Source organism: Solea solea, chromosome 5 (genome assembly GCF_958295425.1).
Source record: "Solea solea chromosome 5, fSolSol10.1, whole genome shotgun sequence".
Taxonomy (NCBI): domain Eukaryota; kingdom Metazoa; phylum Chordata; class Actinopteri; order Pleuronectiformes; family Soleidae; genus Solea; species Solea solea.
Window position 1 is genome coordinate 27,703,290 of NC_081138.1, and position 16,310 is coordinate 27,719,599.

The 16,310-nt window shown below is 41.7% G+C and overlaps 1 protein-coding gene across 1 annotated transcript in view; it reads right to left on the minus strand.

Moving 5' to 3' along the window:
* Positions 1 to 16,310, minus strand: part of pde8a (phosphodiesterase 8A) — a 62,674-nt gene that overhangs the window by 19,145 nt on the left and 27,219 nt on the right. Inside the window, exons 2-6 of the mRNA XM_058629191.1 lie at positions 7,861 to 7,917; positions 3,551 to 3,741; positions 2,094 to 2,150; positions 1,831 to 1,885; positions 1,025 to 1,113 (exon numbers count right to left, since the gene is read on the minus strand). Of these exons, the coding sequence (XP_058485174.1) occupies positions 1,025 to 1,113; positions 1,831 to 1,885; positions 2,094 to 2,150; positions 3,551 to 3,741; positions 7,861 to 7,917 (449 nt within the window). The remainder of the gene's footprint in view (positions 1 to 1,024; positions 1,114 to 1,830; positions 1,886 to 2,093; positions 2,151 to 3,550; positions 3,742 to 7,860; positions 7,918 to 16,310) is intronic.

Sequence of the window (16,310 nt, forward strand, 5' to 3'; positions counted from 1 at the left end):
ATGCTGAATTGCTTTGAAACCTCGCCAGAGCAGGTACTGAAGAAAGTACCAGGTACCAGGTACCGTCGCTAATGGAACGTGCTTTAATTGCGATTCATAAGTGTTCTCTGGAGTAGGATGAGGGAATTCAAAGGTGTTGGAATACTGCACGTAAAATTCTATAGGATTGTGCAAAGTCCCCCACTTTGACCCAAAGAAAAACTGGCTTAGAGGATAAAATGTTTATTCAATCATTTATTTTCAACAAAGGAAAATGAATGACGGAAAATCAGTGATGAAAATCAATATGGCTTAATGTGTACATGGACATTGATTTCATACTGATTTCAACACCTGCTTAATTCCTGCCGATCAGCCATCGACGGACAAAAGGGCAAAGAGGCAGAATACTGGAATGTCTGAAGACTAACATTTGGAACAGAATAAAATGAAATAAAATCAAATAAAATAAAGGAGAATCATAAAAGTGTTTGAGTGGAATTCAGTTTTTTTTTCCAAGGGTAGGAAATCAATCATTTTCAAGTGGGGGAACGTTGCACAATCATATATAACCTGAGAGTGAAAAACCAGCTGCCTCTTCAGGATTTTGTCGAGAATCACGTTTACACAGACTGTCTTTGGATCACTGGGATCTGCTCACCCCCGAGTACATAGCAGTGGCAGTTGGAAATAAATATTTATGCCTTAAATTACCTGTGAAAATGATATAAATCAACTCCATTTTTATTTTTATTTAACGGCCAGAAACCTCCAGTTGGACTTGATGCTGCATGTCTGGAATTATGTCAACTCCAGCTGTTTCCAGCATCCAAGGGCATTATGAGGGTCAGGTATATTCAGGTTCCGTGATATGTTGCTTTATCTGAACTCTGCCACTGTTGGCAGAGTGTAAACAAACTCCACACACAAATAACAATACGTTCTACAATAACTAATCTTTTCCCTCAGTGCTGTATCTTTGTTGTTCCATGTAGCCAATCTGAAATTTAAACACACAACCGTGCGCCGATAGAGCACGACTCACCTTAGTTTGAACTGCGCCCGCACCTCACCGTGCTCCAACTGTAGCAGCTCATTGTAGCAGGCCATCATATTGGCATTCTCCACATATCTCTGAAGGGTCAGACGGCAAAAACCAAGCAACACGGGGTCAGTCAGAGATGAAGAAAACTGCTCAGAGTTAAGTTGCTGTGTAAATGTCTCGATTATCACAGAATCGTTGTATCATGATATTATTGGTATCGTGGACCATGTATCGCATATTTTACATAGACCACAACAACTTAAGCAGGTGGCTTAAGAAGAAATAAACAGGATTTGATTTTCATACAATTTCACTCACATTATTTTATTTTTCTAAGGTCATGTGAATGCGCTGAGTAACAACGATTCAGACCTAAGAATAAAACAAATACTGCTAAAATCAGTCACTTAACCAGAGTACAGCTATGCAGGTATATGGGATATTTCTGTTAGTTGTCCTTTGTGATAAATACAGATGAACGGGTGAACGTGTTTCCTTTCTCTTCTATTTTTTAGAATTTATATTGTCTTTCTTAAATTATCTTCGACTTACCCCATTTATGTGTATATGAGCATGTGTGTACACACATGTGAGTGTGTAGCTGGACGTGAATCTCTTACTTCCTTCATTTATTTAGTTATTACGTATTTTATCATTACAAATCTGCATGCACTAATTAAGTGGTTAAGTGTTTCCTGTGTTCATACCTAACAAACTTTGATGTATACCATGTACTGTATCTGCGTTAATAATACAAAAATAACAAATACACACACACACACACACACGGAGAGAGTGTTGCTCACCCTATTAAAGCCAGCATTGATCAGGGGCATCACAGAGGCTTCTTCTCTGTCTGGCCTTTAAAAAGAAGGAACGTGTCACTACCTGAGCACTGACATGATGAATCCATGTTTAGAGAACATCAGCAGGTTGCATCACATGACAGGCTGCAGGCCTTGTGCAGACCTCATGCAGTTAAATCCTCGTCACAAACATCAGCGACTTAAAAAAGGACAACGCAGAGAAGGGCAGGAAAGATGGGGGGGTGTGGTGGGGGGGCACATACCTTTTCACAACGGCGACTATCACAGTGTTTTCTGAAGAGTTGGCCGCTCTAATTGACCTGAATGTAAACAGAGAGAGCCTTTTAGTGAGCAGAGCAGGCCCGGTGGAAAAAACCCATGGCATCAAATCAATGTATTTTTCACTTTTTCACGCTCCGATTCTCCTCGGCAGGCGGGCAGAGCCCAGCGGTGGAGCTCTGCGAGGAGGCCTAGACCTCTGAAAGAATGCTGTGTACAGAGCCACTCATCCGCCTGTGGTTCCCCCCCACCCCCCCAGCCAGTGGTCATAAAGGCCCTTTAGTCCCCCCCATCTGAGCTTGAGCGCGTACATTGAACATATGGATTGGCCAAAATGAATGGGGTTAACATACGCACAGGGCAGGGCAAATGAATGTTTGTAAATGTGTTCTTGGTTTTGGAGCAGGGGCTAAAGATAGAGCGCTACGGGCAGGCACTGCTCACTTCTTATTGCCGTGACTCCGCAGTGAGGCAGAGCGAGCGCGACGTTTATGCCCACGGAGAGAGTCCTAATCACACGTGTGACCAAATGTAACATTACACAGGGAAAAAAAGGGAGGGCTATAATTGGTCCTGTCAAGATCATGTGCTTTGGATTATGTCACTGGCCTTTAAGAATAGTCACTACCGAAATTACAATTCACTTCCAACTGTGTCCACTATAGCAGGGATGCCTGACCCTGGGGCTTTTTTCCGATTTGGAACAAATAAAGCGTTCAATACAAATTATTCTGTCAGCTTTACAAAATAATAAATTCAATAATTTAAGCTAAACGTAGCATAGACTAGTAAAAAAAAAAGAGATAAGTGACATGTGAATGGAATACGAGTCAATGATAATGTCCAGTCTTTTCTTTAACTATATCTTTCAACCATTCTATCGTTAAAAGTGCAATACTTAAAAATAATATCTAAAAAGAAGTGCTGTAAATGTAGTGGACACATATTGTTAGTTGAGATAGTTAATAACCAAGTTAAACTAGTAAAAAGGACTTGATAAATGGTTGAAATGATCAGCTAAAATAACAGATAAATGGCTGAAGCTATCGAAATGTGTCCATACTGATACTGACAACTAAACACAGTTATTATTATTATTATTATTATTATTATTATAATAATAATAATAGCATAACTTTATTTATATAGAACTTTTCTAAACAATGTCACTAATTTAATCAATTTTGTTAAATACAAACAAAGTGCTTAACAAGAAGCAATGATAATTTATGAAATTGAATAAAAATGTAAATACAACTAAAAATAAAAAAGCATGAGATAAATAAGATATAGTTCAACAGTTTGGAAAACATATTTCAACGTCATTTATTCAGAAGCGTTAAATGAAACCCGTATTAAAATAAGCTCATATGCATGTTTTGAATCAGTGAAAGTGACGCGTGTGACTGCAAGAGTCAAAACTCTGTGAGAGCAGACTCACCGGCACAGTGCTTCAGCGTCAAAGTGTCTGGAATGTCTGTGGTCGATGATGACAAGGTCGTGATGCTTCTCCAAGAAGCACTCGAGGGCCGACTCTGGTGTCCGCGCCATGCTGCACCTGAAGTTGGCCTTCTCACATGCCCAGTAGAAGCCATTACTCTGACTGTCCTCTTTGGCAAAAACTAAAAGTACCTGCAAAGACAGGAAGAGAGGAATGAACAGGATACAAGGCTAGATCTATGATAAGAGATGCTGGTGGAGCAGATCCTGACTTTTAATCTGATGTCATTCCCCAAAAACACACCTTTGAAAAAATGAGACACTAAATATAAACCCTTTGCTCACAATGACACGTTTGTTCTCAGTTAAATCAATTTTTTTTTTTAAATGTATAACTAATATTCAAGTTGTTATATTATTTGTACTACAGTTGAACTTCAGTTCAGGCATTAAATGCAGATTGGAGAGACAGAACATTAGTGCTGTTTCATAACTGGTGACTGAAGTTAGGCAGTGCTGTTATCATGGGCTGTGACTGCATCTTATCCTAGTATTTTAACTTAATTATTCTAGACTAGTACTCTAGTTCTGCTAAAATGCTGCCATGTTGGCTAAGAGCAGAAAGAAGACCCCGGCTTCAGGACCCGGTCAGAACAAGGGCCTTTCTGCGTTTTCTTAGGGTTTCTCTGGTTTCTTCCCAAAATCCAGATTTGGGGATTAGGCAAATTGGGACACTCTTATTTATATTTGTCTCTATATATGTCCCAGTGATGGACTGGAGACCTGTACAGGGTGTGACCAGCCTATCGCGCTATGTCAGCTGGGATTTGCGACTCTCATGTGGAGGATGAAGGAGGAGAAGGTGAGTGGAGTGAGGAATATGCAATGACAATAAAGTACCTACTTATTTAACTGTTAGATTATTTCAGATGGTGGGGAAAAAAAAGTGGAAATGATCAGCTTTAAGTTGCTCGGTTTTCTAAAAAATCTGCCTCTGGCCCAGAGATTATTAAACGATGGAAAATGAAATGAAATATGAAACAAATACTTAGTAAAACATCACAAACATACATGAGAAAAATCCTCACATGCACATGAACAGTCAGCCCGTCTTGCACTAATCAGCTCACGGTGTGTGTGTGTGTGTGTGTATGTGGGGGGGTGTGTGGCTTGATGGTGACCTCAGGCCTCGTGTGGTCAGGACCTGATTGATCAAGCTCAGCTCGCACTCAGGTGTGTCAGAGGTTTTTTATCGTCCACTGTTCGTGATCTATGACACAATTAGGTGAGGCGGCCTTGACTGGCTGCAGCCTCTCCCACTGCTCTGCCGAGGCTGTGGTAGAAAGTGCTGCTGCTGCTGCTGCTGCTGCTGCTGCTGCTGCTGCAACCGCCAACCCGGCCATCTCTCTCCCTCCCTCCCTCCCTCCCTCCCTCTCTCGGGCAGCATACTTTCATATAACCCCTCACTTGCGTAAACAGTGGACCAGCGCTTTAGGCCCACCTCCAAGAGCTGTGCTGCACTAAGAGTAGATTCATGAGTCACCCTCCAACAGACGTCATCTCCAAACGTTGGCAGAGGAGCAAGAGTGAAACGTAAAAGAAGAAAAAAAAGGAAAAAGCAAGCCAAAGTTTGTCCTGCAGTTTTCACCCCGCATCACACCTGTTAAGTCGACTTTGAGCCAAAGACACATTTAATATTTCCCCGCACACAATGAGGCAATAGAGGATTTCTTGTTCCTCTCGTTTCGTTCTCATGTTTGCTGCGGCTTTATTTAGGCACCCATTAAAAGGCATTAATGCAATTTCAGAGCACGGAGCGGGGTGTTGCAAGCGCAGGGCCGTGTTCCACATATAAACACTTTCCCGACAAGCAGCAATAAGTGTCCAGGTCATAAATACATCACCAGCGAGTCCCTGCAGCTATGTTTGGTACGCACAGGGAATTAGATCAGAATTCCACATTGGGATGTTGGTAGAAAAGTCAACATTCCCGCAGAGGTGGTGGGGGAGCGGGGTGATATAGGCCGTGATAAGGTCTTTTCAGATGCTTGCGCTGAGACTGCACAGACACGCAGACACTCGGTCGTAACACACAAAAATCTAAAAGTAAATCCGGTTTTCGAGGTGCAGAAATGCTGTTTATACTCCAGCGTGTTTGCCTCAGAGAGAGCGTGAGCGAGAGAGAGCGAGGGGAGGTAGTGAGCATTTTGGCGTCTAGAACACGTCGTTGTTGAAAAGGCCCGGCCAGATCCTGTGAGCCATGAGAAAAGAGAAGGAGGAGGAGAGAGGAGAGAGGAGGAGGAGGAGGCCATGACAGGATCAGCTGTGAGTGACAAAAACAGGAAGGGGATACTGTATCTCTCTACCTCGTTTTCCTACTGCACTCACACTGGAGCTCATCGCACAATAAAGCAGCGACTCTGCACTTACAGTATATATATATATATATATATATATATATATATATGGCATCAAATCACAAGATGTCAAATACAGGGACTTTAGTTCATTCTTGTTGTACGATTTTATTTTAATTTGAGATTATATTACGATAAAAGAGTCTTTTAGGTTCTAGTTTTGTCTGTTTCGTGTGGAGGACGAGCTGAATGTTTTTGTTTGTCAGAAGAGCGGTTCTCAAACTGTGGTACGTGTACCGCCAGTGGTACGCGAGCTTCCTCTGGTGGTACTTGGGGAAAAAAAATCAGGAATAACTGTTCTCTACTGTATATACCAGGGTGTGTGTGATCGGAGAGGAGCTGAGGAACCAATGAAACTAATAATGAAAATAATAATCAGAAATTAAATAATAATAATTATCAGAGACACCTTATCTCTGCGCTCCAGCGTCATCTAAATTCATTATACCAGTGTGTGAAGTATACGTGAGGAAGGAGAGGATGATGAGAGAGCAAATGATCATGTCGTGCAGAAAATAAGGTGCAAACAAACCTGAATGGAAACAAAAAAATAAAAGGATTTTACACCTGAGGTGCAGCAGAAATGGATTCAGTGAGTTAAGGATGACGTACAGAAACCATGTGACTAATATGTCTCTTCAACTTCAGCATGTTACGGCAAACATGGGAGAAACATTAGACGGGTTACATGTGGACTGAGGAGAAAAGCCCAACATTCCTTCCACTTAGTAGGTAATCATCATTTATGTCAAGCTGTGCCTTCTTATCCTTCTTCATACAGTTAAAAAAAAACATCAACAATTATAGAAACATACATAAATGTTCATTTTCAACTATAATTTGCAATAAATCTTTAACGGAAACCAGAATCCAGATCTTTGTCACCAAACGTCAGTGTGAGTCGCCCACAAAACAAACTTTATTGCCAAAACTCAACCACATCCAGAAGCGGGAAAGGGTTGCCAACACCCGGGTTTCTTCATGTCAGTCAAAGGTGAAGACATGAATGCTCACATGAATCTGTGACGCAGGGAAATGAACAATGGCAACAAAACATCCTGGTGAACGGGTTCAGCAAATCCTCGACATTTGTGGATCACGAATCACACACAACGTTTTGTCTTTTTTTGCTGCTTGTAAAAGCTCATGAACGTAATAGATGTTGCATCATTTCTCCTCTATCCAATAATTTATTACAACCTACACCTGTTCTTCAAATGGAACGAGAGCATATTTGTTGTGTTTTTATGTTTTAAAGGAAGTTGCTTTTTAATTGTAACCTCTGCTGCACGTTCATTAAACCTCTCGGTGAATCTAGTCCTGAGGGTTACCGTAATGACACGTATATGGGCACCAGGCTCTATTTCTCTGCTTTTTCAGCAGCAGCATCAGCAGCAGCATCATCATCAGCAGGAGCAGAGATGCCAGGAGAGTGAGCGCAGTACCACACACTGTATAATGAGCCACTGACTATATTTGCGGTGACGAAACACGTCCATGGATCCTCTGCGCAGCTCTACCATAACGTGCATTGTTCATTATGGTATGTACGCGGTCATAAATGTTTGGCCTTGTCGCCTTGACAACCCAAGGCCGCATCACACACACACGCACATACACCATACAATACGTCCATTAACTCTTTCTTTTTTTTTGTTCTCTTCTCTTCTTTGAATGTTTGCATCGGCCTCTAATCTCTGATTCAAGATTACTTTTGACTAATCCAAGAAAAATGCTCCCAAATATTGACAGTCGCACAAAGTTCAGCTCCAAGGCTTAAGCTTTAAGCCCTTAAATGATACGGAGATAAATATTTCACCGCAGCTCGTGCGCGTTTGTTCCAAACACTGAAGCATTAACAGTTCAAACATTGCTGGCATAGTTTTCACGTTACCTGAAGTGGGTCTTTAAATAACTTCATTGGTCCAAATTGCACCTCTGTGTGTGTGGTCTGAAACAAGACAGACACAAGGATTAGAACACAAACACTTACACGTACAGCATCACAGTTACACAATCACAATAAAACACAATCAGCCAGTGTTGATCATTTATGACAATAAATGTCAGGTATTAGAGAACTTTTTTTTGAGTTGAAAGCAGTTCAGAGCTGCAACAGATGATTATTTTCCTAATCCACGAATCTGTCGATTATTTTCTCGATTAATCGAATAATCGCTTGGTCCATAAAATGTCAGAAAACGTTAAAAAAAAAGGTCGATCAGTGTTCGTCAAACCCAGAAAATGATGACGTTCTCAAATGTCTTGTTTTGTCCACAAACCAAAAATCAGTTCAGTTTGAATGATTTCTTAGAGAGAAAATATTCACATTTAAGAAGCATATAACAATCAGAAATCAGTTTTATTTCAGTTTTATTTATTTATAAAAATAAAAACGTCATCATGCAGCAGTTACAGTTCTGTTCAGTTCCAGCAATAATTGCAGTTTATTTTCCCTTCTCTTCTTTCAAAGAAGTGCAAAAAGCCTCTGCACTGACACATTTAATCATATCACTCGTGATGATTTCTCATGTTCAGGATCCATCAGTTCCCACAGAGACGTGGGATGACAAAACCTGCGATCACTGACATTTAAATGGACTTTAAATGGGGGGTTTTTTTGGGATTCGGGGAAATCCCCAGCAGACCAGGCCGTCTTATTTCAGTCTGTGCGGTCGATGAAAGGACACCCGCGCAGACCACGCCCTCCAAGTAAAGCGGCTCCTGAATTCAGACACAGTACAATTCAAGTCCTGTGCTTCAACAGTTTTACACTTCACCGCTCCAGAGGTGAACTTTAGTCTTTTTAATTCAACACAGTTATTTTTATGCAAAACTTTTACATAAAAATGAATTAACACAACATGTCAAATGACTTAAAACAATGTTGCTTAGCGCCGTCAGCTCCAAGCGAGGGCCACGTGGCGACACAGTGGCTGGCATTGTTGCCTCACAGCAAGAAGGTCACCGCATCGAAATCCCAGTTTCGCCCCTTCTGTGTGGAGTGTGATGTTCTTCCTCCGTGTCCGGCTTCCTCCCACAGTCCCATAATTCAGTTTTTACCAAGTCTGAATGACGTCACATTAGCCTTTCATGTGTCTGGGGTTTGTCGCGGATATCCACAACTGATGTGTAGATATCTCCACTTCCAGTTTCAGATACTGTATCTACAATGGTCTGTGTTTATATAGTTACAGTTTTGTAATTCATCCGTTCACTAGTACAGCGTAAATCTTCATTTATCCTCAAATGAATCTGAATCTATCTGAATCCAGTTTCAGAGAGTCACAATGAAGTTGTAGATATTACTACTGCAATTTTCAAACCGCAGGCCAAATGTGCCTGTCAAAATATCATTTTAGATTCATTACCGTCTCCTTCTCTACACATCTTATTCTACAGACGGGTTTCTCACAGATCTGCACAAACATCGCACAGTGATCACTTTTAAATGAAAAGCTTTTCGAATGAAAATGAGAATAACGATGTGAATGGTGTCACAGACCTCTGTAAAAAGTTTAAAATGCTTGCCGTTATGGACTGTGGGAGGAAATTGGAGAATTGGTGAAAACGCACGCACACATGGGGGAGAACATCCAAACACCATACAGAAAGGCCAGTGTTCTGACCGGGTCGTGAACCCACGTCTTTTTGCTGCAAGGCAACGGCGCAGAGCTTGAAAAATTCACAGTAATGGTTTGTCCTTTAAAGGAATACTTCACCGATTAGCATTTAGCTTTGTATTCTACTAGAATAGAGGTAGTATTTTTGAAAAACTGTGCTTCTCAACCTCAGTTTCCCAACAGTTACACTTGGTCCTGTTAGTAACGTAACGTAACGTAACGTAACGTAACGTAACGTAACGTAACGTAACGTAACGTAACGTAACGTAACGTAACGTAACGTAACGTATTCCTTTAAGTATAAGTCCACTTTGATGAAGAAGTAGACCTTTACTTTTGAGTTTAAAAAACACACAGAGCCTTCATCACCTAACATTAATTGGAGAAAGCACCCGGCGAGCGCAAACATCAGCTACGGCCCTGTTTTGCAAGTTTGACAACATTTCTATCCTTGAGGCAATAACCTATGACCCTGGAAAATTTCATCTAAATCCGTCCATCACTTTTCTGAGTTATGCAGCTCACAATCAGACAGACAGACAGACAGACAGACAGACAGACAGATGCAGCCAAAAAACAATCCAATATCGCAGCAGCAGCACCGCAAAAAAAAAAAGTTTGAGATTTAATCTTCTGATTCATAATTCAATATGAGACCGAGAAGAAGAAGAAGAAAAAAAAACTCTCCAGACTGACATGAGCGTGAGCTTACTCTTCTCTGTCTGCAAATAATTTAGCTTCCTTCCTGCTAAATGCAACCCAGCTCAGGGGTTAGTAACCATAGCAACCAAGCCCCTTGCGGACCGCCATCCCTCTAGAATTCCTCTTCTCCGTAAACAATCTACACATGTGAGGAGGAATACAGAGAGGAATTTTAGAGCGTGCCAGGCAGGAGTAAATCACTTTCTTGCTAAATTGTAAGCCTTTTACAAGCTTCATGAAACAACAAAGAGAGAGAGGGGAGAGAGGGGAGAGAGAGGGAGAGAGAAAAAAGAAAAAAAGAAGCTGATTAGCCCTCGGTCGAGGCCAAATTGACGTCATCGTGACACTGGGCCGTTTGTTGTAGTCATTCACAAACAGAGAGTATGGCATCAAGATGGCTACAAGCTGATACTCTGTGATCATCTGATCCTCCACAGACACGAGGACCTGGTCGCATGATGCACTCATGTGCACTGCAGAGAGACAGTGTGTGTGTGTGTGTGTGTGTGTGAAGCAGGGTCTAATGTATGGAAACCCCACAGACCCTTTTGAGTTGGACTCAACATGACAACCTTGTCTCTTCCAATGAGGAACTTCTTTAATGAAACAAAACGATCCATCCATCTTCTACCGCTTTATCCTCCACATGAGAGGGCTGGGGACAGAGGGATGGAGCAGTGCTCTCCCTTCATGACACTTTTAAACATCATCTTTCATGCAAAAAACAACTAGGGTGGCCATACGTCTGGATTTAGGATGTCGGGCAGGGTACCTAGAATCTGGACTGTCTGGTGTCCAGCCGGACACTCAGTTGTCCTCCTTTTTGGAGGTGCACTGGTTAAAAATGTCCATATGGGCTACGCACAGAAGAGCCATTGAAAGACATGTTTTTATCTTAAATAAAAACAACAGACACCCCCCCCCCCCCATTACCTCTCCATATAGTTCTCGCCCTATTTTTCCCCGCAGAACATTTTGAGTCCAGAAATGTTCTCATTTCTAACAGTTTGTTCTTTTTTTCTGTCCATGAGTTTACTCAAACTACGGCAACAGACACTAGGTTTGTGGTCTGCTGTTTGTCACACATGTCGATCACATCGTTACCCGCCCCGTGCCATTATCTCCTGCACCATTGCGTATTTCTGTTCAATTTCTATGACTTTGACCAGAAGAAGAAGAAAAAAACATTTGAATTTTCTTAATTCCAACCAGGGATTCTGACCACTTATTTATTTTCCTGTGGAGATAAAACACACACACACACACACACACATGTGTTTCCTATGGACGACTGCTAGCGAGGGCCCCCTCTCGTAATAACTGAGGCATATGACAAAAATTTGTTGTGCACTATTTTTAGATTTGGCGTGACATGTTTCAATCTCGTGTATGTGCTGGGTGACTTTTCTATGCACTTTGTTGTCAGGTTAATTATGACGCTGCTTCTTTTAATTCATGTGCCGTGAGCTCTGTAATTTCAGCGTTTTCACTGCTAATAATTACTCCTACTTACTAAATGTCACGAAGCATGTTTCCACTGCGATGCTCTGTGTGTGTGTGTGTGTGTGTGTGTGTTGCCCAAGTAAAGCTAAGGTCAGGAGACTCAGACTGTCCAGCTCGCTGAGGAGAGAGAGCGAGCGAGCAGCACAAGCTTCCACGGAGACTCCTCTAACTCTAACTGACACTGACGCGTCCGACGCAACTGCAGCCGAGGTTGTGTAACTCAAATAGCCAGCCTGCCCCCTTCCACACACACACACACACACAGAGGACTGAACCAGTCTGCCAGCCTCTTCAGGCAACACACTGCTCTTGTACAGTATACACACACACACACATGCACACACTGCAATGAGTCAGCCAAGAATTTGCATCCCACAAACATCATGCTGGCACTCGACCAGAGGCAAACAAAGCAGGGGAAGTGAGTGCTGAGCATGTAGGCCAGGCAGGCTGGTACTATGGACATGGTGTGTGTGTGTGTGTGTGTGTGTGTGTGTGTGTGTACACATGCGTGAGTACACATAACTCCCGGCCCCGCCCTCCTGCTGGAGACGCCGTTGTGTTGTACCAGTCACTAATGTTGCAGACGACACCAACAAAAGGGACAAAGACATAAGCAAGAGACCAGAATGTACCGAGTCCAAGACTAGAGACTGGACCTTTATTATAGTTAACGGAAACAGACACTGTTTGTGTGTTCATTTCATTTCATAATCCATTTCAACATTCACTTATTCATAATACAATGTTTTGTTTTTTTTTTGTTTACAATGTGGGACATTAGGCTGTGCGACGTAACATTCGTTATGTGGTTAAATGGGTTGAGTTGGTTCATGTAAGTGAATCAAACCTTTAGTCACAAGCTCACAAACAGTGTGATGCGTCTCATGACGTCTCTTATTTATTATGATTATTTATGTTGTTATGTTTACATGTGCCTTTAGTCTGTTGGTTATATTTTCTTTCTTTTTTTTTTACCTTTCACACTAACTGCATCTAACATGTTGCACTCCAGTCTACTTTCTTGTAGACTGTTATACTTGTGCACCTGGCAAACAAAAAAACTGATGAAAATTAAACTACTATAAAAACTAATTAAAACTAACTCATTTTAAACACAAAACTAAATATAATGAAAAATAAACCAAGAATTCTAACCAAGAGTCAAGTCAATAAAAAAATGATAGCATTGAAGTGAAATACTGCAAACTTCACTGGAAATTGAAGAGTTTTCTATCACCACAATCATATTTTCAGAATCAGAACTTTCAGAAATTGCTTTTGCTGCAGCGACTCCAACCAAGAACAGAAAATAACAGATTCACTGCTTCATCCTTTCTACCGCTTTTTCCTCCACATGAGGGTCGGGCTGAGCCAATCTCAGCTGACACAGGGTGACAGGCGGGGTCACACCCTGGACAGATATGCAGTCCATCACAGGGACACGTAAAGAGACAAACAACCATCCACTCTCACACTCACACCTACGGTCAATTTAGAGCGTCCAATTGACCTAATGACCTCCCCATATTGCATGTTTCTGGACTGTGGGAGGACGCCGGAGAACCCAGAGAAAACCCACGCACACACAGGGAGAACAATATAAAATATACAAAATATACAAAACTCTGTGTCAAAAACTGAATAAATAAGTATTAATATACAGCATATAAACTGTATTTGAAAAAAACTACAGTGGACATCTACTGTATATTGCACAGGAAACAATAGAGGATATGGGACACGTTTGTTTAAAAGCAATAAATAAATATATAGGGAAAGTAAAGTTAAATGTATAATCTTCTAGAATGTGATAGAATTCTCAAGTATGACCATGAAAGATGTGGTACCATTTAAAAGAATGAATACATTCCTGTTTTACAAACAAAAAAAAGTGTATTTTATAAACTTCTTTCGCTGAAGCCTCGGTTCTCAAACTGTGGTACGTGTACCACCAGTGGTACGCAAGCTTTCTCATGCTGGTACTTGGTCTAATCATTTTGAAAACCGCTGGTTTAAACTGATCAGACTGACGAGATATTGAGCGCTGCCGCAAGTTCCATAAAGTAAGGATTGCTACATCTAACAGACACACACACACACACACACACACAGCTCGTCTCCATGAACCTAACGTTATTACATGTGTATGTAATGTGGGGGATGGATACAAAACAATCCAACGACTTATTGTCGGCATTAGAAAACATTTTAATAGTTTTCCATGTGATCAGAATAAATGTATTAATCCCTGAGAGGAAATTGGGTTTCCTTACAGCTTACACCAACTAATAAAAATGACAATTAAAAAAAGAATTAGAAGGATTTATACACACAACACACAAAAAATCAGTTGTGTCCCGCGTCTTCTACGAGCAGACAAAACAAGACTGAGAAGAACGAGTCACAGTCAGAGACGAGACCTTCAAAAAGTGGTTTTGAAAGCAAGACTGGTCTCAAGTATGATAACAGAGATATTTCTCTGTCTCACTCACACACACACACACACACACACACACAATCCTTGTGCCCTGGGCCTCTCATAATCAGACGAGCAGTTTGTTGAGCACCAGGTTACAATGAACACTCTTTGTGTATAAAAGGTCTGAGTCGAATGTGGTGAATTTTGTTGCCCATAGTTTTCCCCTGAAGCCCTGAATCCCTTTTTTTTTTTTTTTTTGTCAACCACTGTGCATTTGGTACAACAACTCAGTCGCTACAAGGTTCACTAAGATAATACACATTACAACACTAAATCCTGCCATAAAGCAACACTGTGCAACTGTTGCTCTAACAAACACGGCACAATAAAAACATCTGCTGCAATCACCGCTGCAGACGTGCTGCTCTTTACACAAGGTTTGCTTTTGGAAATTATCTTTTTTTTTTTAAATGCCAGGACTTACATCTGCTGGTCCCCCAAAAGTTTCACAATAAAAGCCATTTTGAAAAACAGTGGTACAGGTACAGTGTTGTGTTTGTGACAGATTTAAGTCTGCACCAAACTAGAGGATTTTCTGATTTGACGTGAGAGACCACAGACACAACAAACTTTGTAATTTTCAACGTTTTAATCCTGAGAAAGCACAGATTAGATGATGCAGTCAAGACGCAGGACCCCACACTTGGCGTTTAATCCAGTGCTTTCAGGGAGGAGATTCCAGGGATTTGGGAAACTCTCACGGAAACTTGCGTGATTTAATGTGACAACAGAATATAAACAGACACGGAGACGGACTGTCAGCGTCAAAAAAACTGTGGATGAAGTCATGGCTGAGAAGACGGAATCAATGTCCGTTTCCTGGTCGTCTCACTCTCATTGGTTAATTCTGGGTTCTGCTCACGCCCCCATTCTCTGTTCACTCGTAAATATCAAACATGTTTCATACGTACAATTTAAGACTCTGATGTGTCCGATGATGTTACAACCGTGTATGTTAACCCCTCAAACTATAGGATAATTTGGCCAGATAATCTGTTCAAATCACAGACACGCACGATTGTCGGAATCGAGAATCAGTTACAGAACTTTGATGGCATGAGGGTGCTTATAGCCCTGCATGTGTTTTCTGTCCTCTCTGTTGTAAAGAAAACTATTTTCCAATGTTTGCAACTCTAGACAGCATATACACCACGGGATATGTCAGGCTCGCCTCTCTTTGTCGCCTGTAGTCATAAAAAGTGAAGATGGTGGATTAGCCCGTTGTGTCCCGACGGGCTAATCCTGACAAAACAGTCGAGGACAAACAAACAAGTCATCAAAGATCGTACAGGGCCAGCAGAGTTGGATCAACACGCCATAAAACACACTCAAAGAAAACATAAAAGACTGAGAGACGGGAACCAACAGGCAACACAATCCAGCGCTAACCAACTTCCATGTCTTGTTTATTTACAGTCCATGCTTTTATTGTGAAATATTCAGTTGTGTAGTGATTGTAGTATTTGCGTGTGAAGTGCACAGTGAACTCTGCGCTGGCGTTATTCTTTTTTTGTTTTTCTACTTCTGGCCACAACATGACGACGTAAACAAACCGAGTCACGTGACGTCCGGAGCTCTACGTCACGTGACATGAAACGCTACTTTCCTTTTTCAGGCCAGTCTGATCACATCACAGCTGTTCGGTGTCTACAGTCGTCTCGATCATTATTCAGGACCGTCTGCAGGCCCCTAATGCGCTCATTCAATACACCCATGTATTTACATAGCGGAGTTGCCTCTGACCCTGTATCCTGCTTCCAGTGCATCCGGCCCTATAGATCTCCTCCTCCTCCTCCTCCTCCTCCTCCTCCTCTAGCCCACCAGCTTTTCTGTTTCACACTCACAAACGCACACAAGCGCGCACACACACAAACACACTACACCATGCACGCTGGGAGAGTGGCTTTCCACTAGAGTGAAAAACAGGAAATTGAATGACATTGTTCGGTGCGCCGACGTCAGCAGTGAGAGATAGAAAGAGTAAACAGCTTCCTCCACCCTCGAGCTGGGACCAGGATGCAGGGAATCTTGGGA